The sequence below is a fragment of the Physeter macrocephalus genome, chromosome 20 (assembly GCF_002837175.3).
Source record: "Physeter macrocephalus isolate SW-GA chromosome 20, ASM283717v5, whole genome shotgun sequence".
In the NCBI taxonomy this organism is placed as follows: Eukaryota; Metazoa; Chordata; class Mammalia; order Artiodactyla; family Physeteridae; genus Physeter; species Physeter macrocephalus.
In genome coordinates this window covers 3,279,435-3,300,102 of record NC_041233.1, presented here as the reverse complement: position 1 = coordinate 3,300,102, position 20,668 = coordinate 3,279,435, and the positions used below count along the sequence as shown (strand labels likewise).

Genomic DNA, 20,668 nt, shown 5'->3' with positions numbered 1-20,668 from the left:
CAGCACTGATGAACTGAGTACTGCACTGCCTCACTGAATGCTCTTCTGCATTGAAGGTTTCTATATCCATGTCCTGCCTGACACTAAGTGAAACAGGTTCAAGGGAAAATAGGAGAGGATTAAACGTTTAAACACGTCCCCTGAGCAATTCATGCCCCTCACTCCCTTCTTGCTCTCATTGTGGGTGAATTTCAGAATGTCCTGATGAAGCATCAGGGACACATCCTGGAGAGCCAGGCAGAGTGCCAGAACAGGACAACCAGAGGGCTACACGTGATAGACTGTCTCTTTAAAAAATATATATCTTTTGGAATTTTTCATCTTAGTTTTTCCGAGATTATAGAGAATCACAGGGGAAATTAAGGTGAAAAGCTGTTAATTCCAGATTCTGGGGTTAATTAGCTCCCTTATATCATGTGCCTGTAGGAAGGTGTAATGGGTATGATAAGAGAGACAGGTATGGTTTCTTTTTTTTAAGTTCTTAAATCAGGAGATATTTTAATTGCATCAGAAAGCAAGATGGTACAGGAAAAGAGACATCTTTCTAGCAGAAATCACCCCGACTTCTGTCTAATGGGGGCTGAAATGGACAGATTGTTCAAGTCCTGTGCAAGACGCTCCTGTTAATGACACAGTAAAGGTGCCTCGGACTGACATTTATAAGGAAATCGGCAGTTCACTCCCCCTGCCTATTCCAATCTGCAGACCCCCTGATCTCAGCCTCGGGAGAGCGGACCACTCTTCTGCTGGGCGACATCCATCTCCGTAATTGTTTCGGGCACATTGGTTATGCAGAGGAGCTGGGAGAGGCCCCGCAGCACCCACGGTGATGACGGTGATGACGCAGTCACTCACCCTCCCTCCCCCATCCTGTGACGCCTCAGGCCGGTGCTTCCCGGACACCAGCTGTCCCACAGGAAGCTGCGGCCTCCCTCTCTCCCGCCTCCTTTGCTGGTTGGAGCTGCAGGATCATGGCCTGCAGAGTTTCCTTCACCATCTGGAGCTCCCTCTTGAGAGACTGTGCACACGTTGTTAAGGAACACGGGCGAAGGTGACAGGCGGCCCTCTGCAGCCTCTCAGGGATCTGGTAAGAGCCACATGCCTGCTGGAAGCAGATGGGCACTCCCCTCTAACTGCAGTTTCAAGTTCCTCCAAAGTGTAGGAATTAAATATTAATACCAATGCTATGCTTCTTTTAAGAGCAATTGCAATTTCTATGAGGCCTGAGGTCATTCACTATCTCAAGTGAGGTTTCCAAAAGGAAAAGGAAGAGTCAGCTCTTAGACCGAGACAGATGGCAAACCGGGGATGCTCCACGGAATATGGTCAGCGTGACTGCAATCCTACTCAGCCCCAGGCTGGGGAAGGGCAAGTGTCACATCCAAATGCTCTGACAGCGGAAAAGGCAGAAGGCTGGAAATCAGAGCTCCAGGATTGGGGGCCACCATACAGTCAGACTCCGAGCGATGAGGTACAGTCCCTATTGGTCACCCCCGCCAGCCTTGTCACCTTGTGCAAATCACTTTGAACCTCAGTTTTCACATGAAACAGGGACTGCTAAACCCCGTTAGGTTCTAATCTGCTGTCACGTGTTATTATACTCCCAGGTGCTTGTAGAATAGCCATTCGGGGCCTTGGAGATTTGACCGGGTGCAGCGAGCTTGCCTTTTCTGGGTTGGTTGGTTGCTTTTTCTTTAAATGGTTGGGTTTTTAGTTTCATAACCTGTAAAGTTGTTTCTCATATAAATATAACAATCATAGAGAACTCAGTGAATAATTATATGGAATAAATAATATGCCCGTCATTCTCTTAAAAGATGAGCTCTCTTCTAGGGGTTTAAGCTGGGGAACATTTAACCAACAGTGATTTTCCTGTCTGTCCAGAGTCAGGCCCCTCTGTTCTTTCCCTTTGTACCTGTAGTCAGAACAATCCTAAGATAAATATAGGATGAGTGATGGAGTGAATTCTTTTAACTTAATAAGCAAGCTAATTTAACTTCATCCAACAGGAACTAAGAGGAAACACAGAAATATGTTGACACCATTTAGATGCTGTTAAATCATCACAAGAGGTCAGAGCACTTCAATATTACTAGATCAGATGTGGAGAAAACAGAAAGCTTTGGGAAAAGTAGTTTGCAGAAATCTTACCACTCACAGACTGTCCACACCTACTACAATGTGGTTTTATTTAAGTACAATGTCAATGCAATGTCAAGAGAAAGAGGTACCTTTAGGTTATGACTATGGAAAGCTTTCTTTTTTCTTTTTTAAATAAGGAACTCCAAAGGATCCTGGGAATTATGCAAATGAACCTCACCTAAGCAAAAATGCTGAGCCACCTTGACAAGCCTCCGGCAGCTTTTCATCCCCTTGAATCCTCACCGGACTTCATCATTTACGTAATTTACATACACTTACTATGATGATTCACTCCTTGCACTTGAACTTGAGGGGAATGAGGATGGGGTTGAGGAGATGGGCAAGAGGTGGGGCAAGAGAAGAAAGTACCCAATACTTGTTTTTTCTTTTTTCTTTTTTAAAAGACTTCATTCGTCTGCATTTCTCTGAACAGCTCTGCTAATCCTTAGTGAAAACACATATGACTTTATACAAGCAAGAGCATAAGTGGTCCCAGACCGAACACCAAGCTGCAAATTAATCACAAAGTTACGCTACATTTATAAAGAATAAGTGTAGAGCTTAAGCAGTTTATGAATCTTGACAAACTCTCGAGACTTCATTACCTTTGATATGCAGCCTGGGACTACAGGCCCCGCTTTGTAATATGCTGAATGACGACCAAGGTTTTTAGAGAGAGAAACTGAACCAGACTGAACTGCTTATTAAAGAACTCGTAAAATTTCTAGCACTGGCAGAACACACTGAAAAGGTTTTTAAAAAGAGAGTGAGCCATTTTTTTTTTCTTAGATTCCATATATATGTGTTAGCACACGGTATTTGTTTTTCTCATCTGTTGATGGACACTTAGGTTGCTTCCATGTCCTGGCTATTGTAAATAGAGCTGCAATGAACATTTTGGTACATGACTCTTTTTGAATTATGGTTTTCTCAGGGTATATGCCCAGTAGTGGGATTGCGGGGTCGTATGGTAGTTCTATTTGTAGTTTTTTAAGGAACCTCCATACTGTTCTCCATAGTGGCTGTATCAATTTACATTCCCACCAACAGTGCAAGAGGGTTCCCTTTTCTCCACACCCTCTCCAGCATTTATTGTTTCTAGATTTTTTGATGATAGCCATTCTGACCAGTGTGAGATGATATCAGACCTACTAGAGCATGGATATGAGGATATGGGGAGGGGGAAGGGTAAGCTGGGACGAAGTGAGAGAGTGGCATGGACATATATACACTACCAAATGCAGGGTGGATAGCTAGTGCCATAGCTAGCCACATAGCACAGGGAGATCAACTAGGTGGTTTGTGACCACCTAGAGGGGTGGGATAGGGAGGGTGGGAGGGAGGGAGATGCAAGAGGGAAGAGATATGGGGACATATGTATATGTATAACTGATTCACTTTGTTGTAAAGCAGAAACTAACACACCATTGTAAAGCAATTGTACTCCAATAAAGATGTTAAAAAAAAAAAGAGAGAGAGAGAGAGCGAAGCCACAAAAGAAAAAGACTACGTTATATAACACATCAGCCCCTCAGACAACAATCTCCAGGGACACAGGGAGGAGTGAGAAGCAGAGGGGAGATTTGAGCATGTGACCACCAGCTCTGGAACCTGGCAGATCACAGGATGCTTTCATTGTCTCACTCGTAAAGTGCACATTCCCATACCGTCTTCACAGGGCTAGGGTTAAAAGAAATATTTCTTCTTGTGAGAATATAGTTCCTTTTGTGAGAGGAGATTTAAGGTTTATTTACTAAAATAGCAGAGGTTGTTCTGTCTAAGTAGGGCCAGACCTCAGAAATCCTGGAAACCTCCTTTAGAACCTATGGGGTAATAATCATCAAAATGATTAAAATCATGTTTCATTTACGAAATACTTCCCTCTAACCAACCTGCTTGTATGATTCCATACTACATGTGAGTTCCAAAACATTCTGAATGTGCTTATATGAAAGAGAGTCCAGGATAAAATGTGGAGTGAGGGGGGAAAAGCAAGTTGTAGAACAATGTGTATGGAATGATCCTAATTTTGCAAAAAAAAAAAAAAAAAAAAAGGACAAGAGAGGTAAGCCATTTCTAGCTGGAAGAGCACCTTAGGAGGACACAGGGGTGGACTTCTAGACATTGGTACTGGGAGGGAGATGGAGACTTTTTTTTTTCATACTTCTGTAATATTTACAATGGACATGCATCCTTTCATAGTTCAATCAATGTGTTTGTTCAAAAAGATACATGCACCCCAATGTTCATGGCAGCACCTTTCACAATAGCCAAGACATGGAAGCAACCTAAATGTCCATCCACAGAGGAATGGATAAAGAAGATGTGGTACATATATACAATGGAATATTACTCAGCCACAAAAAAGAACAAAGTAATGCCATTTGCAGCAATGTGGATGGATCTAGAGATTACCATACTAAGTGAAGTAAGTCAGAAAAACACAAATATCATATGATATCACTTACATGTTGAATCTAAAAAAAATGATACAGATGAACTTATTTACAAAGCAGAAACAGACTCACAGACATAGAAAACAAACTTATGGTTACCAAAGGGGGAAGGGGGGGAGAGCTAAATTAGGAATTTGGGAGTAACATATACACACTACTATATACAAAATAGATTATCAGCAAGGACCTACTGTATAGCACAGGGAACTCTACTCAATATCTTGTAATAACCTATATGGGAAAAGAATCTGAAAAAGAATATATATATATATATCTGAATATATATACAGATGAATTTATATCTGAATATATATATATGAATATATGTCTGACTATATATATGAATCACTTTGCTGTACACCTGCAACTAACACATTGTAAATAAACTATACTTCATAAAAAGATAAATTAATTAAAATTTAAAAAATAAAAAAGAAGAATAAGCATTTAGTAAAATAATTTAGAAATATCTTAAGAGAAGTATCTTTTTATCACAACTCTTAAATATTAGTATAGGCTTAATTTAATCTATTATTCTGACTCAGCAATTTTTAAAAGCCTTAAAAAAAAAAAGAAAAAACATTAGAAACATTTTCCCATCTAGCAGTTAGAGAGATCTCTATCTTATCCTCACTCCTTCCTTCATTCGATCAAATACTCAAACACTTCACAGCTCCTACTGTGCGCTAAGAAATGTTCTAGACATGGGAAGTAAGGGAGTGAACAAAGTCACTGCCATCATGGGGCTTAGGTGCCACTGAGTGAGAAGAAAATAAACACACAAGGGCATGCGGATAGATCGTGAGATGGAGCCACGGCAGGGTTTGGAGCCGGGGAGAGATGTGATCTCCCTGGCCGCTTTAATCGTTAGTAGATTAAAGGATGCAAGGGCAGAAGTCCGGAGATAAGAGGAGGATTTTGCAATAATTCAGGCCATAAAAGTTTATGGCTTGGTCCCAGGAGGTGGCAGTGGAGGTGGTGAGAGATGGTCAGATTCTGGATGTTTTGAAGATGGAGCCAACGGCATATGTGACGGACTGGAGGTGAGATGTGAAGGAAGGAAAAGGCAGCAAGAATGACTCCCAGATTTTTTATCTAAGCAACGAACTGGAAAAATAGACTTGCAATTGATCAAGAAGGAGAAGACTGGGAATGAGCCAGGGTTTTGGGGCGTGGGAGTGCAGAGGAACTGGAGTTTGGACACATGAAGCTGGAAAAGCCTATTTGTCAGCCAAGTGGAGATGCTGAGGAGGAAGCAGACGTGAGTCTGAGGTTCAGAGAGGTCCAGGCTGCAGATGTGCACTCGGAGGTTATACTGAAAAAGATATCTTTACAAACATTTTTGCAACATTTTCTCACGGATTTATAGAAACATAAACTAACCCACTGGATACAGCTAACCAAAATCTTAAAGACTACTAGCGTTGGATTTTCTGATTGCTCTTCCGGTAAGCTCATTGCTTTTTGTCAAAGTGCTGAGGAAATAAAGTAAAACTCCAGTACTGGAATTTATGTGTAGAAGAGGTGCTCACTGCATCTAAGTGCGAAAACAGGTCTCAAAAGAGTTAGATGATTCTTCGAACACCTGTGCCATAGAAACCTCTCCAGCTAAGTATGTGTATCATCCCTCTGTAACAGATACGCCACCAAAATTCTGTGGCACCTAAGAAAGTTTGCGCATTAATTACAACAGTGGCACAAGGCCTGACATGCCAACATCTTTAAAAACACCTTTGAACCCAAGACCACCTTGGGATAGACTACACCTGTATTAGGTAACAGCATTACTTCTTTTTTTTTTTCTCTTTTTTAAAAAATTAATTTTTATTGGGTATAGTTGCTTTACAACGTTGTTAATTTCTGCTGTACAGCAAAGTGAATCAGCCATACATATATCCCCTCTTTTTTCGGTTTCCTTCCCATTTAGGTCACCACAGAGCATTGAGTTCCCTGTGCTATACGGTAGGTTCTTATTAGTTATCTACTTGATACATAGTATCAGTGGTGTATGTATGTCAATCCCAATCTCCCAGTTCATCCTACCCCGTCCCTTTCCCACCTTGGTAGCCATACGTTTGTCCTCTACGTCTGTGTCTCTGTTTCTGCTCTGCAAATAAGATCATACTCTTGATAGTAAAATGGTGCAGACCGTGTTTGCAATGAGCAAGGAATAAGCCAGCAAGGCATGTTTCACAGATGTCTTGCAGTGGTTAGACAATACTGTCTTTTAGGGCAGCCATGTGCAAAGATCCTCAAATTCTCTCAAAGGGGTCTTTTGTTTACATATAAGAACAAAAATGAGTGTTTTACTGCCAGGTGAGATGCCAAGCTATCATTTTACTAGCTGGGTCAAAAGTAGGTCTTCAGTTCATCTGCCCTGAACTAGTTTGCTTCCAAAAGAAACAACAGTATGTCCTTTGAAACAGCTACTCATGTGCTCAATTATTTCTTCATAGCAGCAGTTCCTATGGCCACGGTCCTGGGAATTTTCTTTCATTCCCAAAGCCAAAGGTGAGGGACACAGTGGTGGAAGAGCAAAGAGGAAAGCCCCGCCTACACGCGACCTGCTTCAGTGGATGTGATGCTTGCACAGGGGCCCTCCCTGTGGTGCCCACCTAGGGCTAAGCCAGCAGCACAAGCCTGGTGCCCACACCCTCTCCTAGGCTCCCTCCTCTCCCCCACGGTGAGGCTCCAAGTCCTCCTCTTCTCACCCACTCCCTTCGGTGGGAGCCAAAGGGAAGAGCACCGGCCACCATATGCATATCAGCCCAGTGTCCACAGTGTGCAAACAGCAGCCTCTTAGGGTCTCAGTTTTCTCGTCTGTGAAACTGTGGAGCTCCATGATGGTCACCATCCCCCGTCCAGGTCTTTAGCCCTAGAGCAGAAAGCCTTTCCAAGGAGGCAGAGCAAGGCCCTCAAACTCCCCTTCCCTTTGTCTGTTACAGCTGCACATTTGAAACCTGAACCAAGCGAGGGCTCCTAAGGGGATGTGGTGTTTGTGCAAGTGCCTGGATGTAGTTAGAGTATTTGCACGCCATCAAGTACCACCAAAACTAATCGATTAGGCACCACGTGTTCCAAATAAACAGAAAGAACGGAATTCCAGGAGAGTTTCCTGGACGTGAATGCAAATAGAACCACAAACAGAATAAGTCTGTCCCTGTCTTATCTATGACTCAGAGGTGAGCAGAGCTGCCCTGGGGGCTCCGAAAGATGTTCAGTGTCCTGACCCTAGGTGTCCTTCTTTCCTTTTGAAAGTATGTTGTAGAAGTTGAAAGAGAAAGGAAAAAACCCCTGCTAAAAAAATCCACTTAACCTAGATGGTTTTCAGTTAAAAGCTTTACAAACAGGGAGGAACCGTTCCATACACTCAAAATGTTTTTCAACACACAACTGCTAATTAGGATCCCAAATGACTGTGAAATTATACTCGAGAGTCAGACTAATGTCCCTGAAAATCCGGGCTTGAGTGGCAGTGAAGTCACACCTACCATCCGCACCTCAGACACCAGGCGTGAGTCACCTCTGCGACGGACGCCAGCTCTTCCAATTAATGGTGCAGACTCTTCTCAGATGCTCGCCCCCAGGTGGCTGACGGGCTGGGGGTGTTATCTGGCTACATGTAATTTAGTGAGCCTGTCAGGATGATGAAGAGACACGGCCTGTCTTCTCCCCCTCCTCCGATCTGTCAATCCAGTGTCTTCTTCATAAAAGCGAGAGAACTCCAGCCAGTTGCCCATGGCCTTGATGTTAAGTCAGGAGACCCAGAGGATCTGTTGGGAAACTCAATCCCACTGCTGGTGACTGGCCCACCCTCTGCTGATGCCACACCACCAGGGCCTTCTCACACGAGACGGATTCTGCGAAGCTCCGTGCCTTCCACACGGCGAATGAACATCTGGAGGGTCCAAGGCTTGGATCTTCTGGACACGGGCACTGATGTGGACACACATGAATCACTTTCACCCCGCAGCTTTTGCACAGGAGGCTCTGGCAGAGTCCTTCATGGAATCAAACAAAAATATTACACTTGCTGGGAAATTCTTCCCTGTTGCTGACAGCAAGCTGTTTCTTTCAACTGCACTCAGCTTTGTCTCTTTGATCACGAATGGAAACACAAACCGGTCGGAGCTCAGCCAGAGGATTCCAGCAGCCTCTTGGAATCTCTAGATAAGTTCTCCTTTGAAACAAGGGCTTTGGTTTGTGTCAGAAGCCTCCGCAGAGCCTTGTAAATACGTCTTTCTATCTTAGGGCACCGAGTTCCACTTGAAACTAAGTGCTGCTTTTGTTAGAATTCCAAGATACCTTCTGTGTATTTACTGTCAATCAGTGACACCGAACGAAGCCACGGTTTCAGAGGAAAGTCTGGGTCGAAATCCATATTGCGGTGTAGAGATTTTTTTTGGCGGGGGGAGTGATTTCAGTACCTAAACCAGTGCTTCCCAATCCTGGTTTGACATGTCCCCTCTATGTCCTCACTTATCTCAGCAAGGATCAGCAAAATTCTCAATAAACATAACTTCACTAAACAACTTTTATTATAGCTTAATATTTTTATAGTAACGGTACGTTCCACAGAGCAGGCCTGTCCAGCTACTTACAGGCATGGCTGCCCCCTGATTGGCCGCGAAGGACCATGTGGGGCTGGTGGCTGGATGCTTCTGCTTCTCATCAGAAATGACCTTGGACCAGCCACGAAATTTCTAAGCCTCAGTTTTCTCCACTATCAAGTAGGAAGAAGAATCCCTATCTGTCTACGGCAGTTTTATTAGAATTGAATGACTTTTCATATAAGTCACTGTGTAGTTACCAATCAATTCTTTCAAGGGTTTATTACCAAATGATTGAATCAACCTACCTTGAAACCTCATCCATAAACGGGATGTTTGAGCTTGTGACACAGACACTGAGAATGGTTTTCTACCTAAAACCAAGCACTTTACTATGTATACGAACTCTATTAAACATATTTTCTGCATATAACCTCATTTAGCCCAAAGGAAAACCTTAGAGGTACACGTTATTATCTGACTTTACAGATGCTTCAAGAGGCTTTATCCACTCTCTGTGATTCCCACAGCTCCTGAATCTGGCTTGGATTGGCTGTGGGAAAACTGAAAGCATCTTTTTTTTTCTTTTAACATCTTTATTGGAGTAGAATTGCTTTACAATGGTGTGTCAGTTTCTGCTTTATAACAAAGTGAATCAGCCATATGCATACCTATATCCCCATATCCCCTCCCTCCTGCGTCTCCCTCCCACCCTCCCTATCCCACCCCTCGAGGTGGTCGCAAAGCACCGAGCTGATCTCCCTGTGCTAAAAGCATCTTATTTATACACAGCTCTGTCTCTTCTCAGCCTCTTCCCGGCCACCCAAACCTGTTCAGGAGAAAACCCCATTCCCTAGAATCAAACTAACCTTCTGGAAAATTTCTAAACAAGAGACTAACACAGACCCTGATTGCAGCTCTCAGAACTGCTACCTGAGCCCACCACAAGCTGGAGGGATTTCCCACTGAGGAACAAGCCCACCTGCTAGACTGCAGCCAGGAACCCCTCTGTATGCACTGGCCCTCTGCAGGGCTTTGCTCCCAGGTACTCACAGCCGGTTACTTGCCCATCTGCTGGACGCCGTGCCACCTTACAACTGCTCAATTCTGCGTGATCCATGAACGTGGAATAAACAAAAGTGCAGAACAAAAATGCTCTTCTACTGTTTCTTTGGCCAACTTTTTAATGAGAGCTTAAACACTAGTTTGTAAGGGGCAGGGAGTTATGAAAAACAGAATGTCTGCTTTTAAAAATCCACCTTGAGCCATGTGAAAATAATCACTGACTAAGTTGAAAAAATCTCCTGCTAAGTTTAACAAGCAAGGCAAAAGATGTAAGTTTGTAAGGAGGAAGGAAACGCAACATTGAATCTGTCATTAAACTGTGGATCTGAATACTTGTGATTAAGATTAATCCTTGACCATTCAAAGCTCCTTAAACATACACATACATTCACACACACACACACACACACACACACACACACACACAGACTCCCGATAAAGCATGGTAAGAACTAGAATTCTGAAAAGTAAGACAGCAATGAGAAGCAAAGTCCAAAATAGCTACATTTCTCACAAATACATCTAATAAAAGTCACACTACTGAACAGAAAGGATGAATGAATAGAAAAGTACTTTCACCTAGAGAAGTGTCAGCTTATGATTAAGTAACCAAAAAAACACAGAATGGGGCTGTACATGCCTTCATCCGTCTCGCACCCACCCATCTGCCCTCGAAAGAACTAACCAGGGACCGACCGAACGCACGCACACGTCTCCATGTGATTCGGTGCTTCACCAGGATGCACACCTAAGCCAGTAGATTCTGTACCATCTTTGCTCACCGGCAACTGGTTTTGATAAAGGTTATCTGCAGATGTGACAAGAGATGCACTGAATCTTGTGCAAAGGAGTGATCCAAAGTCCTGTTGTTGTGACACTCTCCTGCCCACTATATGGCAGAATTGTATGGAAAAGAAAACCAAAGATGGATTTGGGTTTCTCAGTATTCAGAACGCCCCTGGAAAACGGAGGCAGTCAGACCCACAACCATCTGAGCCCCACAAACCCAGCTTCACAGCCCCTGAAACGACATTTTTCTTTGGCCTCATTGTGTGCATGTCGGAACTTCACTGCTCATTTTTAGCAGTCAGGTTTAATAATCAAAAATGCTGACTTACCAAAAAACTAGAGCGAAACATCGCATACTGCATAATCTCAGGGATCTGAGGTGCTCTGAACTCTAAAGACCAGGAGTATCTACTTGTTTCCACGTGCTGAGGCATGGGGAAACGGTATAATTTTTTAAGACTTTCTTTTTACAAAATAACCTAACAGGTGCTTAATCTGCAGGAAAAAAAGGATATGAATGAGATCTTCATCGTGACTATGGATCGCAGTGTGAAGTTGATCCTCTAAGTATAATAATTTCTTGCCAATGGCTTCACATTTTTCTCCAAGTTCTGCCGAAAGGACGTAAGATTCCTGGCCAGAGAAAAAGAAAAAGATCACTCATAAACTATAGATTTTTTTCAGGGCTGTGAACACATCTGTGATTTATCCAATGGTCCACAAAGGGAAGACTCCCCTACAGAGCTCCACCAGCTCCTGTACCCCATTAGAATCATGCCAGAACCTTTGTCTTCCCTGGAGGTCATTCTTGAGAATGACAATTTCAGGTTATTACCGAATGATAAGCTGTGTCTTCGTAGCTCCACAGTTGACCTCCCTCATCTGGTCATTTCAAAGACCCATTTCCAGTACGTCAACCCCTAAAGTGGATTTATCAAAGGGGAAGCCTGGGTCTTCAAGCTGCATCCATGGGCAAACTCACAGTAAAATAGGAATGCTAACCAAAGAGGGACTGGGCAAGTCACAAGAGCAACTGAGCTGACCTGTGAGAACAAAGAGATGTTCCTCTAGGGGTACAGGAATCGACTAGGGCACTGAACGTTGTTCACATGCTGGTCACAGTGCCTGAAAGCTAGAATATTAAGGAGACTTTAAATGCCACGAGGTGTGTATTATATGTACAGCGGCTGCTACTGCCAGCATAGGTATTGATTTTCCCTCTCACTCACCAGAGCCTAAGCCCCATAAAAGCAGGAACAATGAATGTTAAGCCCCGTAAGAGCCCGGACAATCATGTCTTGCTTGCTGCTGGGTCCAGAGCTCCTGGCACAGTGTCAGACACATGGTAGGTACATGGCATTCATTTGTTCCATGAAATGAATCGCCAAGTCTGGGAGCTCCCTCCTTCTCAGATGTTTCCCCTTCACACTTGTATTCCACTCACGAACCAGCAGAGAGCCCTCTTTATGTCACTTTCCTGTACAAAACCACCACATGGAAAACAGTGTAGAGGTTCCTTTAAAAACTAAAAATAGATTTACTGTATGATCCAGCAATCCCCCTCCTGGACATATATCCGGAGAAAACTCTAATCTGAAAAGAAACACGCACCCCAATGCTCATAGCAGCACTATTCACAATAGCCAAGACATGGAAGCAACCTAAATGTCCATCGACAGAGGAATGGATAAAGAAGATGTGGTACATATATACAATGGAACCTTACTCAGCCATAAAAAAGAATGAAATAATGCCGTTTGCAGCAACATGGATGGACCTAGAGATGATCACACTAAGTGAAGTAAGTCAGAGAGAGAAAGACAAATATCATGTGATATCGCTTACATGTGGAATCTAAAAAAATGACACAAATGAACTTATTTCCAAAACAGAAACAGACTCACAGACATAGAAAACAAACTTATGGTTACCAAAGGCGAAAGGGAGGGGTGTGGGATTAACATATACACACTACTATGTATAAAATAGATACACAACAAGGACCTACTGTATAGCACAGGGAACTATATTCAATGTCTTATAATAACCTATAATGGAAAATAATCTGAAAAAGAATATATATTTATATATATATATATATATATATCTGAATCACTTTGCTGTACACCTGAAACTAACACAACATTGTAAATTAACTATATTTCAATTTAGAAAAGCCACCGCAGAGCAGAGCCGGAACCCTGCCCTCCCACAACCTGGCGCTAGGCCCACACTTCATTTGGTGCCCTCTACTCTTATGTACCACCAAACCTGTGCCACCTGGAACTGACCCCACTGCCTTCCGTCACATGAGTCTTCCTGCCTGTGCCCCCTCCTCCATCCGTGTCTGAACCCCAGCGGTTCCTTCAAGGTCCCAAACAGCGCTTCCACCTGTAGCGCAGATTCTGACATGCGTTAGTTTCTCACAAGTGATTGTAAACTCCCTGTGGGCAGGGCCTCAGGGTAATGCCTGGCATCCAGAGGGCCATGGATTTTTAAAAGAAAAGAATAAACAATGTCAAGAAAATAAGGAAAGAAAAGAGAGAATCTTAGAATAAAGGCAAAGGAAAAAAAGCAGCACTATGCTTGGTGAGATAAGCCAGACAGAGAAAGACAAATATTGTATGATGTCACTTATATGTGGAATCTAAAAAAAACTGAACTTGTAGAAACGGAGAGTAGAGTGGTGGTCGCCAGGGCCTGGGGGTAGGGGAGTTGGAGAAAGGTTGTTAAGAGTATGAACTTGCAGTTAGAAGATGAATAAATTCTGGACATCTAATGCACAGCATACTGATTAGAGTCAACAATACTGAATTACATACTTAAAAAATGCAGAGACTAGATATTTTTTTATTGGAGTATAATTGTTTTACAGTGTTGTGTTAATTTATGCCACACAGTGAAGTGAATCGCCAACACGCATACACATATCCCCTCCCTCTTGGACCTCCTTCCCCCCCGCCATCTCACCCAACTAGGTCATCACAGAGCACCGAGCTGAGCTTCCCTTGCTATACAGCAGGTTCCTACTAGCTATCTATTTTCCACATGGTAGTGTATTTATGTCAAACCTAATGTTCTCACCACAAAAAAAGAAATGATAAGTATGTGTCGTGACAGAGGTGTTAGCTACAGCTACAGTAGTCATCAATTGCAATATATAAATGTATGAGAACAACACGATGTACACCTTAACTTACACAGTGTTCTATGTCAGTTATATCTCAATAAAAATATAATAAATAAATAAGCAGCAAAAAGTAAGCTCAGAATTTAAAAGTAACCAAATGTAAAAGAAATATTTTCCTATCTAATGGTGAAAGTCTTAGAAGGCATACTAAAAAGAATTTTGCATAGGAAAAACAATTAAGATAGATATTCAGATTAAACTGCAGAGTTACTACAAAAACTACAATTAATGCCCAGCAAAAACAACAAAATCCCAAGGTGTGGTGATATTTTAAAAGTCCTTAGAGGCCATGAGTTATATAATATTATAATTGGCGTCCAAGGATAACCATTTAACCCAGACATGTGATTTAACATTCACTGTATCAACTCCAGAATGCCCTAAAGTTTATATCCCAAATGGTCAACTACATCAGAAGAAAACAGTGCTGATTGGAACTACCCATAACTACCGTAAAGACTGAAGAAGTCTAATAAGCTACAAATAAATGTATGTACAAAAGAATTCTAGTGACAACAACATACAATTTTGCAGACAAATGGACACAATTACACAAGAAGGCATGTGAAGCATACGTGAAGGTTTGTTCAGAATTGACCATAGCAGTGATGATGAGAAAACAGTAAATACATAAAAATCACATATACATATATATTTTACTGATCCTAAAAGCAGTAACATTCTCATTCAAAGATGTAGAATTATGGATTAGACAAATTACATGGAAGTTAAGACAATGGGCAATGAGTAACGCCATAGTCACGCATGAACTAAATGAGACATGAAGAAAAAGAACATCTGGAGAAAAATGATTGACAGCAGTGAAACCACAAGTCATACAAGAAGGAAAAAAATACAGTGTGCGTGGGAAAATATATAGGACTGAGAATACACTTAAAAGAGACAAAAAAGCATAGAATCAGAACGTGGAACCAAGGAATGTAAAACACTCTTCGATGGAATCAAATGATTCAATCCTTATCTTAAGGCTAAAAGAAATAGAAATCAAAGCTGAATTAAATCCATTTAAAATATGTCTTTACATCTTCCCCCAAACACATAATCCCTGCCTATTTTCCTTTCAAAATTATGTACAAATTGATAGTGATTGTATGAATTTGGGAAAGTAATTTAAGACCATGTAGCAAAACTTTAAACTGCTTATATTCTATGATCCAATATTCCCCTTTCTGGAATCTATCAACAAGAAAATTTATATATTTAAATTTAAATAATTTTTATTAATCATTTTAAATAAATACAGAAAAATGTCTATCATATATGTTAAATAATAATTTATTATTATTTTAGTAATGCAAAAGTAATTGCGTTGAGTACAAGAAAGAGGAAATAACATAAATGTCCAACAATAAAGGGGACGGTTAAAATAAGTCCTGGTATATGCAATTTGTATTTAGCCATTAAAACCATTTTAATACAAGAATATTTAATGATGAGGAAATACTCAAACAGGCAAAGCACTAAAATATTAACAATTATTTGAAGGGGCAGCATTATAACACATTTTTCTTTTCTTTTCTATACTTTGTTGTATTTTCCACATCTCTGAAAAATAATAAAGAAAAAAGTTACTAAGAACATTAATTCAAGCCATAATGGAAAAGTATGGAAGAAATACAACTGAATATTTTGAAAAAACAATTTTAAAGATTAAAAAGCACAAGACATAGAAAACAAACCTATGGTTACCAAAGGAGAAGGGGGGGATAAATTAGGAGTATGCAATTAACAGATACAAACTACTCTACATAAAACAGATAACCAACAAGGACCTACTGTATAGCACAGGGAACTATGTTCGGTATCTTATAATAACCTATAATGGAAAATGTTTTATATATATATATAACTGAATCATTTTGCTGTATACCTGAAACTAACACAACACTGTAAATCAACTATACCTCAATAAAAACATTAAAAAGACTAAAAAGCACAAAGAGGCATAAGGAAACAAACTCAGCGAGATCAAGATTCTCTGACAGTAACAGAAGATCTGATTGGCATTCTCTCGTAGGGCTGTTCCTCCAAGTTACAGACTCTCCATCAAGTTCCTGCACAAACCACTACTGACAGATCCTGATCCTGTACTGAAAGGATACTGAGTGTGACCTGGGTGAGTATTATTTGAGTGGTTTATGGCTTTACCATAATGCTCTCACAGGGAATCTTGGGAATGAAATTAGTTTAAGACCTAAACTGAGAAGTGACAGCGGATGAGAGGGCAGATTTACATATTTTATCAATCTGATGAAAAATTCTGCTCCATCCAAAGAAATCCCTTCTGTCCACAGAGGGCAGGACTGGACCAGAGTCATGAGCATCAGGTGGACAAAGTTGTAGAGGTCCTGCCTGTGAACCCTAGCCTGGAGGGGCCGGGCAGAACCTCCTTGTCATTTCCATGCTATGCCCAGGCATGGTGGAGTGTGTGTCCAGCCACAGTGGTATGGCCTTCAGAACCTTTCCCCTCTGCTGTCAAGAGACAGTTTATTACTTCTCCCCCTTGAACCTGGCTGGGCCTTTAAGGATCCTCCGATGAAAAGAACACGGTAGAGGTGACATGCCTGACTTCCAAAGCTAGATCATAATAGGTGATAATGTCTCTCAGATCACTTGCCTTGGAACCCAGTCTCCATGTTGTGAGGAAGCCCAAGCCACCTGGACAGGCCAGGTGTAGGCATCTGGTTGAGAGCCCCAACTAAGGACCCAGCCGACAGCCACGTACGGGAGGAACTGAGCCTTCAGACAATTCCAGGCTCCACCTTCAAGTTATCCAGCGAACACCCAGACATTATGGGGCAGACAGCCCTCCCCACTGATTCATGCCTATAATAAATGTTTTTTTAAGTCACTAAGTTGGGGGTGATTTGCTATGCAGTCATAGTAGCTAAAACAGCAGGATACATGGGTATACCCCACACAGGAGCCTGCCTGGATGGACAGGACCTTTGCAAGACGCTAGCAGGAAGTACTCCCTCACCAGTCCCCAGACCGACCGGATCTTGAAGTTCACTAAAGTGCTAACGCTCAGACTTGTCTCAGGGTGGGGAGCCGGCTGAGAACTGTGGCTGTGAGGCTGACAAGTGCAAGAAAGAGATTTCGATGAGTGGCCACCGCTGTTGGTCACTGGTCCCCAGATCCCTGGCTCCTGGTCGAATGTGCAGGCGCAGATTCTGAACACCATATTTGCTTACAATGTAACCAATGGGACTCTGCTTCCTTCCAGCTTTGGGGAAAATGACTCTTTAGTGGACACAGCACAGCAAAATGCTGCCATCACAAGAGGCAGAAGGGTAAGACACGAGTGAATTCCTGTCTCGGGATCTCACACCCCCCCTTGGGGGCACACTCACTGCCTGGGATGAAGGACAAAATCGCCGCCCTATTTAAATGATTGCATCCTCCTGGGAACATGAGTGTGCGTGTGTGCTACAGTCACCCGGTATGGCAGGTCTCTTCAGGAAGCATAAAGCCTGTTACCACCGGTTTCTCTCTTGCTGTGAGAACACTTTTCTCAAGTGTGTCCTTTTAAGCCAGTGGGTTTTAGGCTCACTCTGCAGAGAACCCCCTGGCAGGAAAGCAGGGAGCTTTACTGTCAATTCTACCCCAGTCTCTAATTTTATCCACATTATTTGTCTAAGCCAGAGTGGAAAGTTAACAATAAAAAGGGAAATAGAAGCTATTGAAGGGCTTTTGTTTGCTTGTTTAACAGAAAGGAAACTTCTTTTCAAAAAACTTGTCCTTCAATAGATCTTCAGAAACAGAGGCATTTCTCTTTAAGCCAAAATAGTGAACTGTAAGTCAGGTGCACTGCTCTGGAGGCCCCAGCTTGGGATGTAACTGCAAGGAAGTGGAGCCCCTCATTTTCGCTCCCACCTGTTTCCCAGGACATCAAATGCCAGCATTTACAAAGGGCCACCTCAGTCAGGGCTGCTAAGAATGTCACAAGCCCTCCCCTGAGCGCCTCCACGCCTAGAAGCAGAGAGAATTGGAGCTGGCGGGGGGCTAGGAACCTCCGCCCCATCTAGTTCAGTTCCTCCTTATACACACATTGAAGGCGTCTCCAAGAGCCCCGTGACTTGCTGAAGGTCACACACGGAGACAGTGGTGGGTTGGGGTCCAAGATGCAGGTCTCCCCACATCTAGCCAGCTCTTTCCTCTGGATCTGACTTAGGGGGGGAAACACAGAAAGGGATTTGTGTTGGGCTGGCCCAGGGTGGGATTGAGGGGGCTACAAAGTGATGACAGAAAGAAATCAGAGAAGCAAACGGCGCCTGGAGATGTCTCTCCTCCTCCCTTCCTCCCTCAGAATTCTGCAAAGTCTGCTCTGATTCCCGGAAGGCTCACCCTCACCCAGTGAGGTGGTCCCTCCGCGACTTAGATGCACATCACCTAGAAGTGGCCATTATGGTAACCAGGACAACGTGGGATGCAGTGATGAGCGAGGGACCTTTGGTCCCCATGTCCACGAAGCACAAGGCTGGAAGCAGAAGACAGCAGGGGACTCACTTGGGAAGGACCGCGAGTTTCTTCTTTCTGAATAAGGATGTGACAGCTGTGACTGCTCATGACCCGCATTGCCTTGCTAGGTTCCCCATGAACACTCTGAACCACATCCAGTAGCTCTTCAGGCACGGGGCTCTTCTCAGCGTGAAACTGGTAACGTTTGCTTCCACTTTATTATTTAATTAAATGTGGCAAGAAAAACCCCCTACCTCACTACATGACTGATACTCGAAAATTAAAATATCACCCACTACAAAGTCATTGGTATTCCTAGCTGAGATGGAGTTTTGTAGGATTTGCATTACTGAATGGACACAGTACAGGTTGTTCGGTATTTCAAAGTGGCTTTGAAAACCCTCCAGTAATCTGTCCCATCAGGCAGTCTTTTCAGCCATTCAAATGATTATTTTTTCTTTCTGTACATCCATTCCATCATTTAGCCCTAGGAGTAACTCTCTTCCCCGTGGGCCAGAATGAAAGAAGCAATACCGGGAAAAGGGCCTCTTAATGAGCCTTTCTTCCCTCCTCTGCCTGGCTAATGCTCCCTTCTCTCTTCGAAGCCCTGCGGGCAGGGCTTCCTCCAGGCAGGGCTTCCTCCAGGCAGGCTTCTGGATCCCTGAATCTCCTATCACCTCAACTCCCGGCGACGAGTGTTCCTCCAGCACCACGAACAGAACTTCTTCCACGCGTATATACCTGCCTGTCTCCCCAGCTACACGGTAGCAGAATGGGGTCCTGCTATCCCTGGAGCTCCAGTGCCACCTGCCTAGTTCTCAAAAGATGCTCAGGACACATTTGCCAAAGCAAGGAATGGAGACTTCTTCCTTTTCGCCAGGTCTCGAGGAAGCGATGCTGTTTCTCAGCCTGCCTTAGCCAAGGCTGCCTCTCACCAAGTGTGAGGAGCCAGGCAGGGACAGGAAGACCTCTCTGAACAGTTCCTTTCTCTGGATGCAGCCAAGAGCAGCCTTGCCTGGGATAATTCCTTGCCTCTAGGGCAGCCGGCAGGTCCCGTGCGCCTGCCCCAGCCCTTCCACACAAACGTGTCTTTTATCGGCCTCAGGAAAAGCCCTAAATCTTCCATACCGTCCCTCCACATCTGTCTGATTTGACAGCCCTAACTCGGTCAGGCAGTATTTCCAAGAGAATTTGCTTAACTCACCCCATGATCAAAACCCGCAGACTTCTGAGTGTTTGGGCCGAAATTTTCAGCTGTGTTGAATTAGACCTGATGTCAAATTTCTGTCCTGCTCACCAAACTCGGGAAAGCGTGATTTAAAAGAGAAAATGGGATCTCCTTTGTTGGGCAGAATTTTCTCATTAAAATGACTTTCTAAAAACATCTATCTAGAAAAGTCTATACTCAGATCCAAAAATGCATTCAGTTGCTACCCTAAGCAGACGCCTGCACACGCTGAAGAAAACCACAGCCACAGACTCTGGGGCCGGGCTCGGCAAGGAGTCTTTTTTACTTAGTGATTTTCCCATAAACAAGACTATGCCCTCGCCTGTGAAATTTGGAAAATATCAACATTGAAAGTTTTAAAACTGGAGAACATATTGAAGCTCCCTACCAAGGGTAGGGAATATATTATATTATAATGATAATTGTTTTGACAAGAACGAGTATCTGGTGAAAACATCTCACCTGGCTACATCCACAGTGATAAGGAAATTATATATATATAATTTTTTTTTCCCGAATAGAAAATGTATTTGGAATAGAAACTGTTTGGGTTAAATTGCTAGTTAGGCAGGTACTGCTGTTAGCTGCCAACTTTACTTGTGAAAGGCTGCCACACCTAACAAAGCAACACTTTCAGAAATGTTATTCGAGAGCATGGACTTGAGGATGTGGGGAGGGGGAAGGGTAAGCTGGGACGAAGTGAGAGAGTGGCATGGACATATATACACTACCAAACGTAGGGTGGATAGCTAGTGGGAAGCAGCTG

The 20,668-nt window shown here is 43.0% G+C and overlaps 1 protein-coding gene across 1 annotated transcript in view; it reads right to left on the bottom strand.

Annotated features, from left to right (window-relative positions):
- Positions 1-535: 535 nt before the first annotated feature.
- The window catches only part of DISC1 (DISC1 scaffold protein), a 365,311-nt gene continuing 345,178 nt past the window's right edge, over positions 536-20,668 (bottom strand). Inside the window, exons 12-13 of the mRNA XM_024117085.2 lie at positions 11,518-11,635; positions 536-1,020 (exon numbers count right to left, since the gene is read on the bottom strand). Coding sequence (XP_023972853.1) covers positions 881-1,020; positions 11,518-11,635 — 258 coding nt within the window. The 3' untranslated portion in view covers positions 536-880. The remainder of the gene's footprint in view (positions 1,021-11,517; positions 11,636-20,668) is intronic.